Source organism: Haemorhous mexicanus, chromosome 1 (assembly GCF_027477595.1).
Source record: "Haemorhous mexicanus isolate bHaeMex1 chromosome 1, bHaeMex1.pri, whole genome shotgun sequence".
Lineage (NCBI taxonomy): Eukaryota > Metazoa > Chordata > Aves > Passeriformes > Fringillidae > Haemorhous > Haemorhous mexicanus.
Window position 1 is genome coordinate 85,960,413 of NC_082341.1, and position 17,537 is coordinate 85,977,949.

Consider the following 17,537-nt stretch of genomic DNA (forward strand, 5'->3'; position numbering starts at 1 on the left):
CTTCCTTGCCATTTCCTTATGAAGGAACTGCTTCTGTGTGCTAGCATGCACCTTACTTAAGCCTAGATCCCATGATTGTCTGCATAGTACCTCTGCTCTACTGATTGTTTAGCAATGCCAATTTGACCTGGATTTAGCCTCAGGCAAACGACTACATTTAACATTGAAAATAAATGGAGTTCATGCCACCTTTATGTTTTTTATGCCAGCTGCAGGAGAACAGAGGGTAACTGAGCCAGCATAAAATTAGAATGGAAGAGAACAAGATGATACCTGATCTGGCATTAAGCCTGCCAGTACAAAGTTAACCAAAGAAATACTTTTTAACAAATTTGTACCAGCCATGAGAGTAGGAGTTTGCTTTCATTCTATGTCACAGTGTTTTTAATATAAGGGAAAAGTTTTTTTAGAAAAGTTAGGCCTGGTGTATTGTCATACCACAATTACTGCTCTCAGTGAGCCAGCTGAGAAAGAAAGCAAGTGCATGGGCATGGAAATCTGAGCATAGGCCTGTAGTGTGCAGTGACATCTGATCCAGGACAGTTTGCAACACAGGCTAACGCTCTTCCCTTGCAAAAGAAATCGCCTTTCCCTTGCAAATGCCTGCAAGTCCGCAGTCCTACTACCGTGCAGAGCTTTGAACAATTCTTCCTATCAAATAGTTCTAATATGCATGACCACACACCTCACCACTGCAAATCATAATGCAAACAAACAAAAAATACTCAGTACCAACTTACGCTTTGTAGGAGAGTAAAAATTTAAAAATCCCATAAAGAGCAGAGTTTAGGTACCCTGGGGTTTTGATTCCAGGTCCCTGAAATCATAAGGCATTCCATCATCTAATCCCTTAATAAACCTACCAAATCTTTCATTAAAAGAGCTTTATTAGTTTACCCTCATCTTGCTGAGTCTGTTCAGCAGTTTCACTGCTGTTTTGGTTAGAAAGCTCTCACAATAGCAAGTCACATATCTTTTGCCTAATTAACACCTGCTTGCTCCTGTGTGCTATGGTATTCTTCAGTTTTCAGTAATTCTTCCATCATGTTTTAAATTCCCAGAGGTTTGTGAAGGCAACAGTGACTTTCTTGCTCAACTAAACAAAATTTCTGACATAGTTTCTTTTCCTACAGAGTAACTGCCATTTGAAAGTAAGTGTCCAATAAAGAAATTACCAAAAAAATAAATCAATTAACTTGTCAGAACTTTCAGCAAGAAAGCCTTAGAACTTTTCCTCAGATTTAGAAGCTGTTTCTCATACTTATTTGTACAGCTCCTACTTCTTCCCAGGTCAAATACAATTTTGAATTTAATTCACCCTCAATGTCCTTAGCATTTTTTCAAATTTTCTATCTTGAAAAACTCACAGTATCACCTCTTTTGCTTTAATAAGCAAGAGAAAGAGAACAGAAAAAAAAAGAGAGGAGCTTGCAATCTTTGAACACATTTCTAACTCAGCTGTGAGAAACCCACTGAATTAGGATGCTTCATAGCAACTTTTGCTAAGATTGCAAGCATTAATACTTTAAAAGTCAAAACTGATCTGCTTCAGGAGTTAGAACTGCAAGGACACAGATTTCACACCCAAGTTCAGTGAAACTGAATGAGAGGACAAAGTATGATGCAGAAACACTATGCTGTAATGTGTTGGTTTCTTCCAGAGGAATTACAGCCCCACAGCGTGCTCTAGCGGCTCAGGTTGAGATCCCTTGTTTGCTTGATTCTTCTGAGCAGATACAGTGCTATCACTCCAGTTATAATTTTTTCCCTTCTATACAGGAAGTATTTTCTTACAGTGGAAAAACACTCTAAAGTGACTGACTTCTTATCTCATAAAATAGTTCTCATGTGTCCCTTATAAGATATTAAGAACAGTTTAGTATCTATGACAGAAATAAGTAATTCAAAATGTCCATAAAGGATTCTATTCCCGAGCAAAAGCACCACAAATTTAATAATGAATAAAAAGGCAGAAAACTGTGAGAGATTTTGAATAGCCTTCACAGTTTTTCAAATGTAACTGAGATGACTGAATAAGTAAAACCCCAGTCCATTAACAAGCAAATGTTTCTTTCTGCCAGTTAATCAGATACACATTTTGTAATTCCACTCCAAAAGCTTTAGAGGGTTTAAACTAGAGAAAAGAAAGCTCCCTTTTTCCTCTGACATCCTAGAGCCTTAAACACTTTATGTCCAAAATCATTTAACACCAATATTTTTAGTAAAGAGTGCAAAAAGTATGAAGTTAAAAGCCTGCTATTTTTTCTATGTTAAGTCAGAAAGTTCTTCTGTGTTTTATTCCTGTGGTAAATGAAATATTCTTCATAAATGCATCTCAACAGAATTTTTTAATACAAAATTTCTTTCCTAAATTTTTCAGTTCAAGAACACAAAGTTTGAAATGGCTAACATGTACCCCAGATGACACTGATCCTTCAGTTCAGTATCGAAAGTTATTTCTTCTATACCTGATTCATCAGCTTTAAAGACCTGGAGAAGGCAATGGGGCGATGGCACAGAGCTTCTGAGAGGTATGAATGCTTTAAAAGAGATTATCACCCACGCACAGAAGAGGACATAAGACACATCTACTTGGTAATTAAATTGTTCCATATTACATCAGTCCTTTCATAAATGCATTTTACAATGTGAGTACTACTAATAAGCAGACACAGGTTGCTTGAAACTACTGCCCTTCTTTAACATCTACTGAACTCACAGCATTGAAAAAAAATAAAGAAAAAAGTAAATGGTCAACGTTGACTCCTTCAATAAGCAGGTGATATTGCACCAGGCTGCTCTGATCCCATACAGTTTATGCCCCTGTTAACAGATTACTTTCTGGAAAGAAAAGGAAGGCAGGCCAAAAAAATGCCACCACCTACAGACATAACAGATCTAGAAAGAAAGTGAGCAGTACATTGCTGGACACTTACCTTGCTGCTTCTTCTATCAGCATTAAACAATCCCAAAAGTCTTGTCTTTTCTTTCTCTATTGCATCACTGCTTACTGAAGCCTTTCGATTTGGTTCTAAAAAAATTTTAATGGAATAGCTGTTACATTTTTGAAATGTAAGATTCATAAGATGAGTATTTTAAAATGTCCTGGGTTAATGTTGGATTTTTATGAGCTGAAGATGTTATGGACTGGATTATCTAAGTAACAGATCCTGCACTTTGTCATCAAGCTTTAATGTGTTCTGAGTATATTCCAAAATCTAATGGAATTATTTAATATAGTGCACTAGGTTTTCAATCACAATCCAGGAACCCTTATTAAAAGGAAAAACATGAGCAAGTTGCTTATAACTTCAGAAATGCTTGTTAGATGTATCACTTAAATCTCAGAGTACCATAATACTAAAAACCCCAAACACCTAAAAAAAGATACACGGGTGAGTATCTTTAACAATTCATACGTCTGGCTTAATACTGTGAACTTAAACACGAAATTCTAAATGTCTAATTTGGATAAAGCTCTTACCCCTGTTTCCAGGGGAAGGAAAAAGACCCTACTCTTGGAAACAGGACACTCTTTAGAATTTGAATTAGCTGGTTTGGGTCATCTTTCTTATCTTGGTGCTTTTACTTCAGGTGGGAAAAGAGGAAGAGTTCATAGGTATTTCATGCTTCAAGACCTCATTGAACCTGCTTAAGAAATTGTATGAGTTCTCATACCATTCAGTATTCCCACAATTTCCCCCTTCAGTTTCTCATCCACAAGCTGGATGAACAAAATGACACACTCAAGCATTACAGGAAACAACAATGATCATTTAAAACACAGATGATGAAGCCCTCTCACTTTTTTAAATGGACCCTGCATAATGTTATAAATCCTTCCTCCTGATTCCAAGCAAATCAGATTATTCCACTAGCATTCAAAATTTTATTTCACAGGGAGAAAAACCCACTTTCTCTTGTAAATATTTGCTTCATAACAATTAAAACTCGAATTCAAAATGACTTAGTTGTTGACACAAAATAAAGTTTTACTTCACTGAAAAAAACCTCATCCCAGAACTCTTGTAAACTTATTTGCATAAAATACAAAGTGATTTTCACACAGATCACTTTTGCATATAAACAATCCCACGTGTCAGAAAGAGTTAAATATATACAATGAACACAAAGGACAACAAGGAGAAACTATCCTTAAGAAAGGCTGCAACTGCACTGTAAAGAAATACAGTAATGAATTACTGCTTTTCTCAAATACTACGCACTATGTATGCTGGTTTCTTGCTTGGGGCTGGGCTGTGACTAGATATGGATTATGATTCCTTTTCTTGAATAGTCTTCAACTATAAACAATGCTGTGGAAAGGCTAACAGAGCAGCTGATGACCAACACTGTCCTGGAACACTGTGCAATCCAAATAAATTAGGACTTAAGTAAGGCATATAATATCAAAATAATTATACTTTATTAATCTGTGTAACTTTTTCTTAAATAAATACAGCAGATATTTCATCTAGCATTGGTCTCCATGTAAGAGGAAGCCACAGCAAGTAATGACAGACGATTAGGGGGAATAGTGTTGCTATTAGTGAAGCCAAGTGGCCATGAGTTAAGATTTGCTCGATGGCTGCCACCTACTGGAGGTGGACTTTCTCCATAAAAATTTAAGTATGTTATCCAGTTTTACTTTGCCTGTGTTGTATCTACCAGCAAAGAAGTAAAGCTCATTAGAAATCAACATACCTTTCTTGAGGATAATTAATTTAGGCAATATATTAAAACAGACTCAGTAGAGAAAAGGACACACTAAATACACACATTTTCTATTTGACTGGAAGCAGAAGCACCAATATAATCTAATTCAACCTCAACTACTGTAACAATTCAGAAGTCAGTATCTATTCAGTTACCCAATGTGTATGTATACATTTGATATTAAAGTGCTTTGCTGCATGTAAATTGAAATCAGTGGAAGATGTCACAGACATCAAAATTTTCTGCCTTTGCTACTAAATAAATTTTGAACCCAAGAGACCTTGGAAATGTTAGTAACTCTGAAATTTACCTAATCATGATTGAGGTAAACCGAACAGGCTTGAAATCTACAAAGATACACCACTCCACGAAACAGTTAAATAGCAGAATTTGTTACTTGCTGGTGCTCTAATGGCTATTGCTGAAGAGACAGTACACACAGAATGTGTTTGTTCTTAGCAGAAACATAAGACATGTAAGCAACACTTTGGAAAGACAAAACAGGTAAGAATAGCTTGTTTCTCTACAGCACTTCACATTCTTAAAGATCTACCTACAAAACCCACATTAAACACAGAGTGAAGTGAAAGAGTTAAACACAGAGTGAAGCTTCCCCTCAGCAGCATTGTACAATACCTCTATAGTTCAGAGAAGGCTCAGACTGAGTTTTTGATGGAGGAACTGGAAAAGTCAGGCAATGAAAGGATAAGAGAAAACACATTAAAGTTCTAGTATAGCCCTGTAAAGCACATTATTCATTAATTAGTCCTAGCACCATTTCTCCTAAGCATTACAGAAAAAAAAGTTGGCCGACAACACACATGCAGAGCTGCTACTGAAGCAGTTTATCTGCATTTGTATTAATTCCTGATTCAGCCATGAAGCTGCTTCAACTGCTAAATAGAATTAAGTAAGCAGGTGGCAGCAGAGCTTCTCTTTTAATAATCCTTAAGCTCTTGGTGTTTTCTGTTTCAGGGAAGGGAAGACTGAGTAAGAATCTGCTCTTACAAGCACAGCCTATGGCTTTCAGCACGTGTGATACCTTACTTGTTAGTGAGAATATGTTTTAAAAACCTCTTTTCTGTTAAATAAACAGGCTAGATACCCACTCAATGCACAAGTCACAGACCAAATGCTACTGAAACCAATGGGTTTATTTCTCTTGGATATTACAAATGAGAACATTGAAGAAGAAATTTGCTGAAACAAAGGAAAAATTGTTGCAAATTTTATGTGCATTTACAGTTTTTGTCAGACACCATGTTGGTAAGAGGAAAGCACAAAAGATTGACTTACACTCAGGATCAGGGGGATTTTATCATAATGAAAGGAATATCAAAAAGTTAAAAAATAATGGAATATAAAAAAGAAAAGCTGATGTAGAGAGCAGCACACTATAATATGTAGATCTTCGTGGGCTCTTTCAACTCAATATATTCTGTGATTCTGTGATAACTTACTGCTATAATCCCAGCCCTGTAGTAAAGTCTTGGTTTTGACTGTATAGGCTACAACCACATTTGAGGACCAACACTGTACCAGCATACACACCACCACTTTCATTTGAAAGAAAAGACTTTACTGAAGGCTTATGATAATTACTCTCTAAGTTGTCCCCGAAGTATGTTGAATGAATGCTGTTGAATACACTCCACATTCAATATGTTGCTCTAAAATGGCTAGCTTAATTACAGTAAACATGTCTTGAAAAAAACAAACATGCAATTGAGTTATGACATGTTGTCAGCCTCTTTTTGGAACAGCCCAGCAATTTAAAAGAAAAGGAGATATTTAGTTTACTTAGAAGTCTAAACTCCCTGAAATTTGACTCGCACAGAGGTAGAACTGTCACTTCTCAAAGAGTTGGAAAGAAGAGACAGAATGTCAACATAAATAAATAATTTTATAAATAAAAAATAAGCCTACAGCTCAGCACCTACAAGAATGACGTTTTCTAAACAATAAATAAGGACATTTACTGTGCTGGAAGTGGTAGCAATTGAGAAAAACTGCAGGAGACAATTTTAATGAATATCACAATCTGACCTCAAAGGAAGTAGTGCTTGCCAATGTGTATTTTTAAAGCAGGCATATTTTAAAGCACATCACAGAATTATGTTATTTAAATACATAATCAGGCTGATAAAACTCAACTGTGAAAAGCTGCTATTACAATTTTGTCTATGAGAACAGAAAGTGAGGATAGGTAAACATTAGAACAAAATTTTAAATACAAATACCTCTTAGCACCTCTTCACTAAACCGTCAGTAACTGTGCTCTTTGGAGGAACTGTCTCTGATCCTGTCCAGACTGTATCTCATAAGCCCTGGTATGTCGCCTCTGACTCTCAGCTTTCACAGCTGCCATGACTGTGGCATGTCTCTTCTTTCCTTCTCTCCAGCTCACAGCACAGGCAGGTGACAGACTCTGCCTGGATGAGGCCCCTTGTATTATGTGCACCTCTACCAACAGCAGCTCTGGGACACAGCAAAGCTCCTCCTTTTGCCCTGCCCTAGGCCAGCCTGCACCCTGCCAGAGTCCAGCCCAGCCTGGCACAAGGCCCAAGAGCATCCAAGGATGGCTGGGCACATTGCTGACCTGGCTGCTGCTCTGGGCACAGCTCACTGAACAAACCCATGCTGCTCTCCAGACTGAGATCTCACTCTGCTGTTTCAGCTGGACCCCAAAAGAATGGCAGCAGGAATGCTTTTACCTGCCCATAATATTGTTGTCACATCATATAGCCCTGCAGTGACTGCTTTGAGTCTTGGCTCACCTTTTTTTCTGTCCCAGGCGTACAGCTCCTTTATCCCTAGCTCCTCCAAGGACTTGGTAAGCTCCAGCTCTTCCCCAGTTATGCCGTCCCGCAGAAGAACAATGTGCTCTTGACTGACTTCACACTTCTCACAAATAGCTGGGATGATGTTGTGGAGAGGCACCTCTGGACTAACTCGAACCACAGCCTTCTGTGTCTTCAGGTAGTTTACTACCAGCCTCACAGATTTCTGCAGAAACAAACACAAACTCTCAGTCCCCCTTCTGTGGTGGATAGGCCATCTCACAATGAGAAAAGCACTGAGGATTTCCATTTTGTCTTGACTATTCCTAGGCAAACTTACTACACATTGCAAAAGAATAATATTTCAAAGAATAAAATCTCAGACCTCGCTTTCCAGTAAGGAGATATTCACAAGAACACACAAAGAGGGAAAAGGAATCAGAGGTAGATGTGATGTAAAAGTTTTCAAGTCCCACTCTGAAAGGTGGGAGAGTATTATTAGATATAGTTATTAGAACAATAGAAAATTTCAGCAAACATTTGGAAAATGACTACTTCTTAATCTTCACTGTATTGTGAAATACACTTATTAATGATCAGCCTTCTCCCATACCTTCAATGAAGATGGTGTACAAAATATCACCAAAACACCATCTCCACACAACCCCACTCTCATTTCAGCCATTACTGCAATTTTCAATTGCCCTAATCTTCAGACTTCCATCTATCCGAACACATGCAACATACCATTTTGTCTAAATGTCTAGACTAGCCTCTACTAAACTACATGCAAAACATTATTAAATAAGCTAGTAAAGAGGGTTATAATCAATTCCAAGTCTTTCCCATCTGGTTTAAAGATGGAAAGATTGGAAGAACTGAAATCATAGGAATGGAATGATGTTTCATAGCATCACTTTAGCTCTCCAAGAGTACTGACCTCAGGGACCCTTGGCAGAGGTCGCTTAGGCTTCTCTTCAGGAATCTTCTCTTTCAGAAGTACTGTCTGTACATCCAGTGCTCCTATCAAAGTGTTTGGTTTGTAACTCAGAACTTGTTGAGTTCCCGAAGACTTTAGTTCAAGACTATGTTGAGATGGATTTAAGCGATACTGGCTGCATAAATCAACCAACACATCCATCACAGCTTTACTACAAGGAAGAAGAATTCACCATTAGCATGAGAAAAAAACATTGCTAGAAAATTTACCTGTTTTAAGATGAGGGGATAAAAGACAACACAAGCTTTGGATGTGCTGCTAGTTAACAATCTTTGGGAGGGAACAGTGCTAGTGCTTTGAAATGCAAAACAGATCAGATAAAATGATAGGAATTAAATATATTCCCACTTTAGTGTCTGTTTATGACCTCACAACTAACTGTTCACTATCAAGCAGACAGCAGTGCCAATCATACCACTAACAAACATCAGCCAAGAGCAGACAAAGTGCATCTTATTTACTTCCAGACCACAGATGACAGAATATTCTGAGTTGGAAGTGACTCTTAAGGATCCAACAAGTCCAGCTCTTAAGTGAATGGCCCATATGGGGGTTGAACCCACAACCTTGGTGTTATTAAGCATCATGCTCTAACTGAGGGTCATAATGTACTAAATCCATACATTAAATGCTTCAGTTCAAATTCTGTTCATTAATGTGAAGACAAGATATGAGTAGATTATGAACTCACAGTCTGGGAAACTCCACCTAGATTTGAACAATCACATAACCCAAAATGGAGTTCTTAAATTTGGAACAAATGGTAGATATGGCCTAATTTCCACATGATTTCTCCACATCCATTGGACACCAGCAATATTTTCCAGTACAAGAGATCCTGTCCATATTTATTTTGGTGAAGACATTAACCATGTGAAAAACCATTTGGTTCTGAGTGTCCCCATTATTAGCAAGTCTTACTGCAATATGATTCTTAAAACATGAAGTTTTAAAAGAGTCAGCAACTGTCTCTCTCATTTCGTGCCTCTCCACAGAACTACTCTATTCTGTGTCAAGAACTCAATGTTCACTGGAGCTGAGTACTGCCTAATACAGGAGATATGAACTGTGCTCCCCCACACTCCAGAAATTCTCCTCTGCAATGGCAATGAAGGGTACTTTTATTTTCCCAGCCTTCCCCTCAAAAATTCTGTATAGAATCAAAGAAAATAGGTTTATTAAAAATGGTCATTTTCCTAAAAAGTTTTGTTTTCATAAACCAGTCTGTCACCAATAAAACAACGTAAGCTAAAAAAAACCAGCTGTAGCTGGAATCTGTCATATACAGTGGGATATCTGTCTTCTAGCAGAAGTGAAAATAAATGCACAGACAGCAAATTTGCCAAGAGAACTGGCACTTCTTTTAATGTTTAAACTGGGAAAACTGTTTACAGATTCAAAAATCAAGCAAATTCAAAGAAAATAAAATCTTCCACAGGTTATTAGCCAGCACCATTACATCTGTAGCTCAAGAATTATCCTTTACACTGCAAGCTATTGGCACCTGTGGAAGGTCAACAATCTTCTTTCTATAGGTATGTTGTTGGCCAACAACTGCTCAAGAAGTTGGTGAAAAATGCTGGAGGGCTAATGGCAAAGACAACAAAAATGGAAAACTAGAGTAATTCCTTATTACCTGGTAGGTGACAGCTCTTCTCATGCAAGAGAAGAGGAAGGACCTTCTTTACAGTAACCTTTTTCAAGTTTAACTGAGTTACACAGTGTGAGCTGGAAAAGTGGCAAGCGTGGGAAATTTGAAAGAACATGATCTCAGGGAAAAGGGAAGAACTCGGAAGATGATGACTGAAGATGGAATAAGGAAAACAGATGCCATTAGTATGTATACAATGCTTCAGAACAGAGTGCACTGTGGCAACTGCTAACATACAGAGCACAAATACAAACGTGTAGCATTGTCATGGTTTGACACTGGCGCAATGCCAGTGCCCCCATGAAAATATATTTTCCCTAGTGTCTGCTGTGAGATGTGACCAGGAATACAGCAAAGCAGGCTCCAGCTTAGGAATAAAAGGAAAAAAGCTTTATTAACTTACAATATATAAAAGAAACACACAGAATGAAAACCTTCCAAAAACATTCTTCCTCCTCCCACCAAATTCCCAATACATCACAGTAGGACAAAACCTTGGATTCTCAATTCAGTTACCACCCCTTTGATCACTAACTCTCAGTCCATCACCACCCTTCAGATAATCAATTCTCAGTTCATCAAGAAGACAGGAGTCCCTCTTGCGCCATGGGCTTCCCCTGGAAACACAGTTGAAGCCTCTTGTGTTTCCATGTCACACGTGGCACCGCCCGGAGATCATCTGCCATCGTGACATCTTCCTTCCATGTACAGTGCTCTCACCACTGCACATGGACCAGAGCTGCTCCTAGGATTTTCCTTTTAAGGGTGCTTTGCCCAGTTCCAAAAGAGCACAGTCTCGCACTTTTGGGACACCTGTCCCCCCCAAATTTCACCCCCTGGGGCCAAGGGGTCTCCAGAACAGAGATCTTCTTCACTGAAGATCGAGGGCACCACCACCACCCTCCTCACCCGTTGTCTCTGTTCACACACTCCTTCACATCACATCACTGCACTTTCTTGGCTCCAAGCCATGGCCTCCCCCCTAAATGCAGTCTCTGTGTCACAGAAAAAATGGTTCTGTCCATGGCTATAAAAGAAAAGTCCAGCCAAAGGCCACTCCATCACCTCCTCCCACCTAGAATTCTTCTGAACTTCTCTCAGACATCTTTCACTTGCACGGATTTTCATCACACTTGCCCATTTCCTGCTATTCCATCTCTATCTCTCTCCTCATTCAGCTCCAGGAGGATCAGCATTTGTAAGGTTTCCATCACCCAAGAAAAGGGTTAAAATATCAGGCTCTGCCTGTCCAGAACTCCCACGCTGCCCTGCGGGACACCCTCTCGCCGCCCCCATTCTCCTTCCCGGCCAGCCGTGCTGCCAGCACATGATATCGAATTCCAAGGTGGCACAAGCTCTCTCTCTCTGTCTCTCTCTCTCTCTGGGGGGCTACTCGATGTCTCTCAGTGCTCCTCCACCTTCCATCCTGCAGGGGCCTTTACCTCCCTTCTCTGTCCAAAGCTCCAGCCTATCTCACTCAGGCCTGGTGGCTTCCCCTCCCCCGCCCAGCCTGCCGCTGCGCTGGGGCACTCTGACCTCTTTCACAGATAGAACCCAAGAGAGCTTCCCCCTGGGAGTTCTCTGCTTTTAACCCCTCTGTGTTCTCAGAGGCGTATCTATGTCCTCAGTGGCCACACCAGGTGCCAATATTCAAATCTGAGCACCTATTGGTTTGACCACAGCATCCCAAAAAACTGACTTCCTCTCAAAGGACAAGCATCCAAATCAAAACTGTATCAGCTCATTTCATAATGACTCATTCTGACACTGTCCACAAGTTGAAAACATCTGTGTTTCACAAGTATGTTCAATTCATATGCTACACACCACAAACCAACAGATATTTACAGCTACTAAGCAGAAACTACAGAAGAATCCCACCTACACCAGTATTTGCATGAATACTCATTAAACTGTGCAGTACACATTTTTTTAAAGTGCTTATCAGTTCTCCTGATACAGATCTCAACTTGTCTGTTTACAGACATATTTATTTTAAACTAAAATTTGCATGTGTTTGCTTTCCCTCAGCATTCTTGCTATAGTTTCAGAGAAAATGAAATAACCTGGCAGAATCATAATACATGGTGTCCTATGTGCTTGACATTTATATTTAAAGTGGAACAGTAACATATTTCTGCAGTGCATAATACTTTGATAGTTCATTCAAATTTGGATAGTTATCTTGCCTCTTGAAAAAGTATTTCTAAAGAGAAGATACTTCATCAAAATAGCAATTTATGATTACAAACATACACCACCGAAATTATAAAATATATTCGGCAGCAACAGTACCACAACTATAACAAGATCAGAATCCACAGCAGCCATCAGAGACAATAAGTTACAGACAATCATGCAACTTTAACAAATTTGCCTGGACAACGGAAAATTCAAAAATCCAGCCAAATCTGAGATTTAACCTTATTGCTGATTAAAAACAGGCATGCATTAAACATAACATTCAAGGAGGTCTGCAACATCCAAAACTGTGCCATGCTGCTCAGAATACACAATTGTTTCATGAAAAGCATCCCTAGCCTTCATCTATACCGTTTGAAAGTACAGCTGAAGCTTTTGAAAAAGCTTCAAAGCAAATCACATGCTCTTTAAAAAATGTAAATTCAGGGAAAATTTTTCACAAAGCTTCTGAAGTGTAAAGAAAAAAATAAGAAGCGGAGAGAGGAAAGGAGGAAATGAAAGGAATTGCACAAACAAAGTTCAAAATCCTTGTGCTTCAATTGAAGTAAGAGAGCTGGGAAACCCTTGCAATGAAGTTATTCTTACATCAGATTTCCATGGCACCAAATTGAAAAAATTTTCTTTCTAAACCATTAATACAGTACAGCTTGATTTTAAGTGGGAGTTTTATTTCAAGTAACTCCATGTATATTCTACACACAGAAGAGAGTCACTAAACACACCTAGAGAATAGTAATCAACTAATCTAGACCAACTTTTCTTTCTAACCTTGGGCTGAATATGGCTCTTGGAAGAAGCAAAGAGACAATCCTTCCTTTGCTTCCACCTTGTTCCACACAGATCCCCACTTTCTATTAACCTGCTTGGATATCTGGTAGAGAACATACTCTGTTTTGAAATTGAGGCAGGTCTTAAATCTAAAGCTGAAATTAAGTTAAATATGTCCTGTCTTTCTAACTACTCAGCTAAGAAACACCTTACTTTTTTTATTTTAGTACAATGTTGCTGAAATTTTTGTGGGGGTAACTAAACACTACATAATAGACAAACCAAAGGTTAATGACTGACAAGCAAATACTAGAGCACAGAAACAAAACTGGAGGGAGAAGACAATTTAAGACTCATATAAAAAGGTCCATATGACTATTCTTACAAAGGAGAGTACTTTGTCTCTATTTCGATATTTTATTACTAAGCTGTTTGACATTTAATGCCACTTCTGGACAGTAAAGAATAACTAATGTATCAGCAATACTTATCATGCTGATCCAGCTCTGATCCAGTCTGACCAGACTGCTTGTTTCCTGCTCTTCTCCAGTAAAATGCAGCAGAGGCCTATGGTTTTTAGGAAGTATAAAACAACTGAGATGTTTTGGGTATGGTTTGGCTTAACCTCCTTGGATCACACAGAGAAATCCATTTTAAAATATAGCCTTGTACATCCAAAAATAAATGTTCAGGGTAAAGTTGTATTCTCTCAAACAATTTTTTTTTTTTTATCTTCTACTTTCGTGCTACAAATACCTTCCAGTACCTAAACAGGCCTAGGAGAAAACTGGAGAGGGACTTGTCACAAGAGCATGTGGTGATAGAACAAGGGGTAAAAGTTTCAAACTAAAAGTAGCCTTAGATTAGATATTAGGAAGAAATTCTTCACTGTGAGAGTGGTGAAGCACAGAAACTGGTCCAGAGAAGCTGTGGATGCCCCATCCCTGGAAGCATGAGAGACCAGGTTGGATGGGGCTCTGAGCAAGTCCCTGGTGCATGGCAGGGGGAGTAGAATTAGATGGTCTTTAAGGTCCTTTCCTACCCAAACTATTCTGTGATTCCATTACTAAATAAAAAAAATAAATTAAAAATAATCTTAAATTGGAGGAAACAATCTTCTTTATTTAGGTCAATGTCAAATATGCATTAAGAATCTGCATTAGCAATTGACTGGAAAAGTAATACTGTAAAGGGAATGGATGACCCAAAGTCTCTAATTCTTTCACTATTTCCATTTAAACTAGAAAAATAGCATCAATCTTTATTTTTGCAAGCTCCAAAGTACAGCAGCTTAATGAAAATATTACAACTTTTATTACACAAACAAAAATGTGCACACTAAGTACTAAGCTGTATCCAAAAAGTTCGGGAAATGTGATAAATAAGACACTTATAAATGTTTTCTATTTCTTTTCTTAACTTGCTCCTGTACATTTGGCTCTTATTTTCCACAAATGAGCAAGTCCACAGAAGGAACACTCAAGATGAGAGAGAGGACTGTGCTTTTTGAGCCTTAGAACAAGAAAGGTGAAGAGAGACCTTGCTACTGTCTGTAAGCATGAACTGAAGGGTTACAGAAACAGACTCTTCTGACAAGTGCTGAATAGGAAATTCCATTTAGATACAAGTAAACATATTGTCTCCAAAAAGATGGTTCCAGCCCTGGAAAAGAGGTGCAGAAAAATCCAGAAACCTCCTCTCTGAAGTATTCAAACTTGCCTAGAGACTGTGTGTTCCAGGGGTCCCTTCCAACATAAATTCTAGGAAAACTTCCCCCCTCCCCCTTTAGTCTACACTGAACTACTGTACAATGGACCTGACTCTTATTCAGTATTTAGTTAAACTATTTTTTAACCCTTTTGCCATGTGACCTGTTTATCTTCTTCTGACAACACCTCTTGAATGTTTTACCAACCTGGGCTGATTTCAAACCTTCAATCTTTCCTGAAATGCTGTTCTGTATGTTGAGCTATAAGGCCACAATAAAGAGACTATGTGAGAATAGTCTTTCTGAATATACTGACATTACTCTGTACTGAACTCTGTCCTCCATTATTTGCAGAATCAGACTACAGCTTTGGCTGGTTTATTACCACTTCTAGCGTCCTGCTCTATGTGCATCATATGTATAAGAGAATTTGTGTAACATGGAAGATAACAGCAGGAGCAACAACTGTCCAGTTTACTTTTCAGCATATTGGTCATCCATGTGTTGACAACTTCAAAACAAACCTCACTTAGCTTCAAACATCCCCATTTTTCTACAGTGCATTACAAATACTACTGAGTTCCAAGCTGCTGTGTTAATGTATTTATCTGTGTTAATCAGGAAGTCCTCCTCAGTGACACCAGATGCGTGATCCCTTTATTTATGGGTTACCCATTGAAAGTATTGCCTCTGAGAATCATGAACAGAAAACTGATAACCTGGGGGCTTTTCCACTTGTTTTCCATCTAAATGTCTACCCACCACCTCTCCCAGACCTGTTAACCACTTGTGTGGATGTGCTACAGATCTACATGCATAAAATGTGTAAGTGGCCAATGCTTTACCTGTCCTTTCAGCACATCAGTTAGTGCTCATACACAAGTACAAACACAGAATTGTGTTTCCCTCCTTTTCAAGGGGAAGTAGGCTAACAGTTTTTAAGGAATCCTTCTACATGTTTTACAGCAGAGTTCCCAGGGATTAAGTCCTTCAAAAAGAAAACTGTTTATACTATTCTATCGCTGCACACACTCCCTAATGACTCAGCTTTGTACTAAAAATCTGCGCTACACATTTTCAAATTCTCGAACAAATTGTGTGTTACAAGATGGCAATAAACTGTTAGACTGTCAGCTTAAGTTAACTTTTATAAATAAAACAATTTCAAGGTTCCAGATTTCAATAAAATATCTTTAAATAGTAAAACTTTTTTTCTTAGTGTCTCCAAGAAAACTTAATGAGAACATTCTGCCCTCCTGCTGATATCTGCAGGAACTTTTTACATAGAGAACAAAGTTAAATTACAACATGTTGCTTTGCCTACATACAATGAACAAATTGAAAGACTTTATTTTTACTTTAAGTTGACTTATAATAATCTTAAGTGATACTAATTATCTACAGTATTTATATTTTTAAATATAATCTAGTGTACTTCATTGTTCTGTGAACTGCTTTCCTGAAATTACAGAATCATTTTACATTAAGAATATGCCCAGGGCAAAGATTTGCAAATTTTTTTGAAACAGAAAAGCTCTTTCCCCAGGGTAGCCAAATAGAAATTCTGAAGGAAACAGTTTTAATGATGGCAACAAAAATAATGAAGATTTAAAGTAGTATAAACAACAGCAGATTTTTCTGAAATGTCCTTCCATGATATCATCACAGATAAAAAGAGTGAGCAGGGAAAATAATTCATTACCTGTACTGGCTCTTTCTCTTGCCACAAACCTTAAAAAAAAAAAAAAAAAAACCACCACAAAAAAAAAAAAGCAAAAAACTGCTACATTTTATAAGATCCAGTAACTTCATCATTTAATGTTTACACCTGAGTATCATTGTATTTCATAGCTGTTTAGATTTCAATACCAAAACAATGGAAAAAGTTGAGAAAACCTGGGCTTTCCCCCAAACCTTAGGACAGTCCACCCCCTAAAAGTTTCAGATAATCTTGACATTATTATTTTTCACTATTCTACATACCTAAAAACAAAGCCAGGGCCAACGTACAGAAAATTGCATCTTCCAGTGATTAGAAAGAACAGCAGCACACACGAGGTCTGTTCATAGACCGATGCCACCGTAATACAGGGCTTATTACAGAATATTGTTTTCTCATTTAATAGCTTGTTAGGATGATTAATTCCTCTTTCTCAGTTTCTATCATCTTCCACTTCCCACAGCTGGCTAATAGTGTCACTAACTTCTCCACTCCAAGTCTTTGAGATACCACTGAGGAGGAAGAGCCACAGCCTAGGTTAGGCGCCAGTGATGTGCAGACTACCACATTAACACAAACAGGAATTTAATTGCCACATAAATCAGAAGGCTGTACCTGTCATGCAGACCCTGGAGAGAAATGAGCACTTTCAGACAACAAATAGAACATTTTGGTTGCTTAGAATGCTTAATGCAGATGATATAAATAACCTCAGAGAAATACGCAAAGTTTCACGTTTGCCATTTCAGGTTTTTGTCCACAGACTAAAGACTCTAATAAGAAAACACTCAGTCTCAGTGTATGAGATACATAATGATAAACACCTGTGTGAGGCACAGAATATTTACTGTACAGGGACTTTCTACTTGTTCTTTGCTCCTGTAGCTTTTATGTTCCTCAAAAAGTCACAATAAAAGACTACTCATAGCACTCTCGGACCACTTGCTTTGGAGAGGAAAGAAGTTTCTAACCTTATGGCAATTATCTATGTC

General features: G+C 38.2%; 1 protein-coding gene across 10 annotated transcripts in view; it reads right to left on the bottom strand.

Annotated features, from left to right (window-relative positions):
- The window catches only part of COBL (cordon-bleu WH2 repeat protein), a 157,912-nt gene that overhangs the window by 96,333 nt on the left and 44,042 nt on the right, over positions 1-17,537 (bottom strand). For 8 of the 10 annotated variants that reach the window (XM_059855529.1, XM_059855539.1, XM_059855521.1 and 5 more), the window contains exons 3-5: positions 8,437-8,647; positions 7,494-7,722; positions 2,937-3,031 (exon numbers count right to left, since the gene is read on the bottom strand). In XM_059855529.1, coding sequence (XP_059711512.1) covers positions 2,937-3,031; positions 7,494-7,722; positions 8,437-8,647 — 535 coding nt within the window. Of the gene's footprint in view, positions 1-2,936; positions 3,032-5,352; positions 5,394-6,956; positions 7,161-7,493; positions 7,723-8,436; positions 8,648-17,537 lie in introns of those variants that run through there. The other 2 variants (XM_059855548.1, XM_059855558.1) reach the window with 2 other exon arrangements.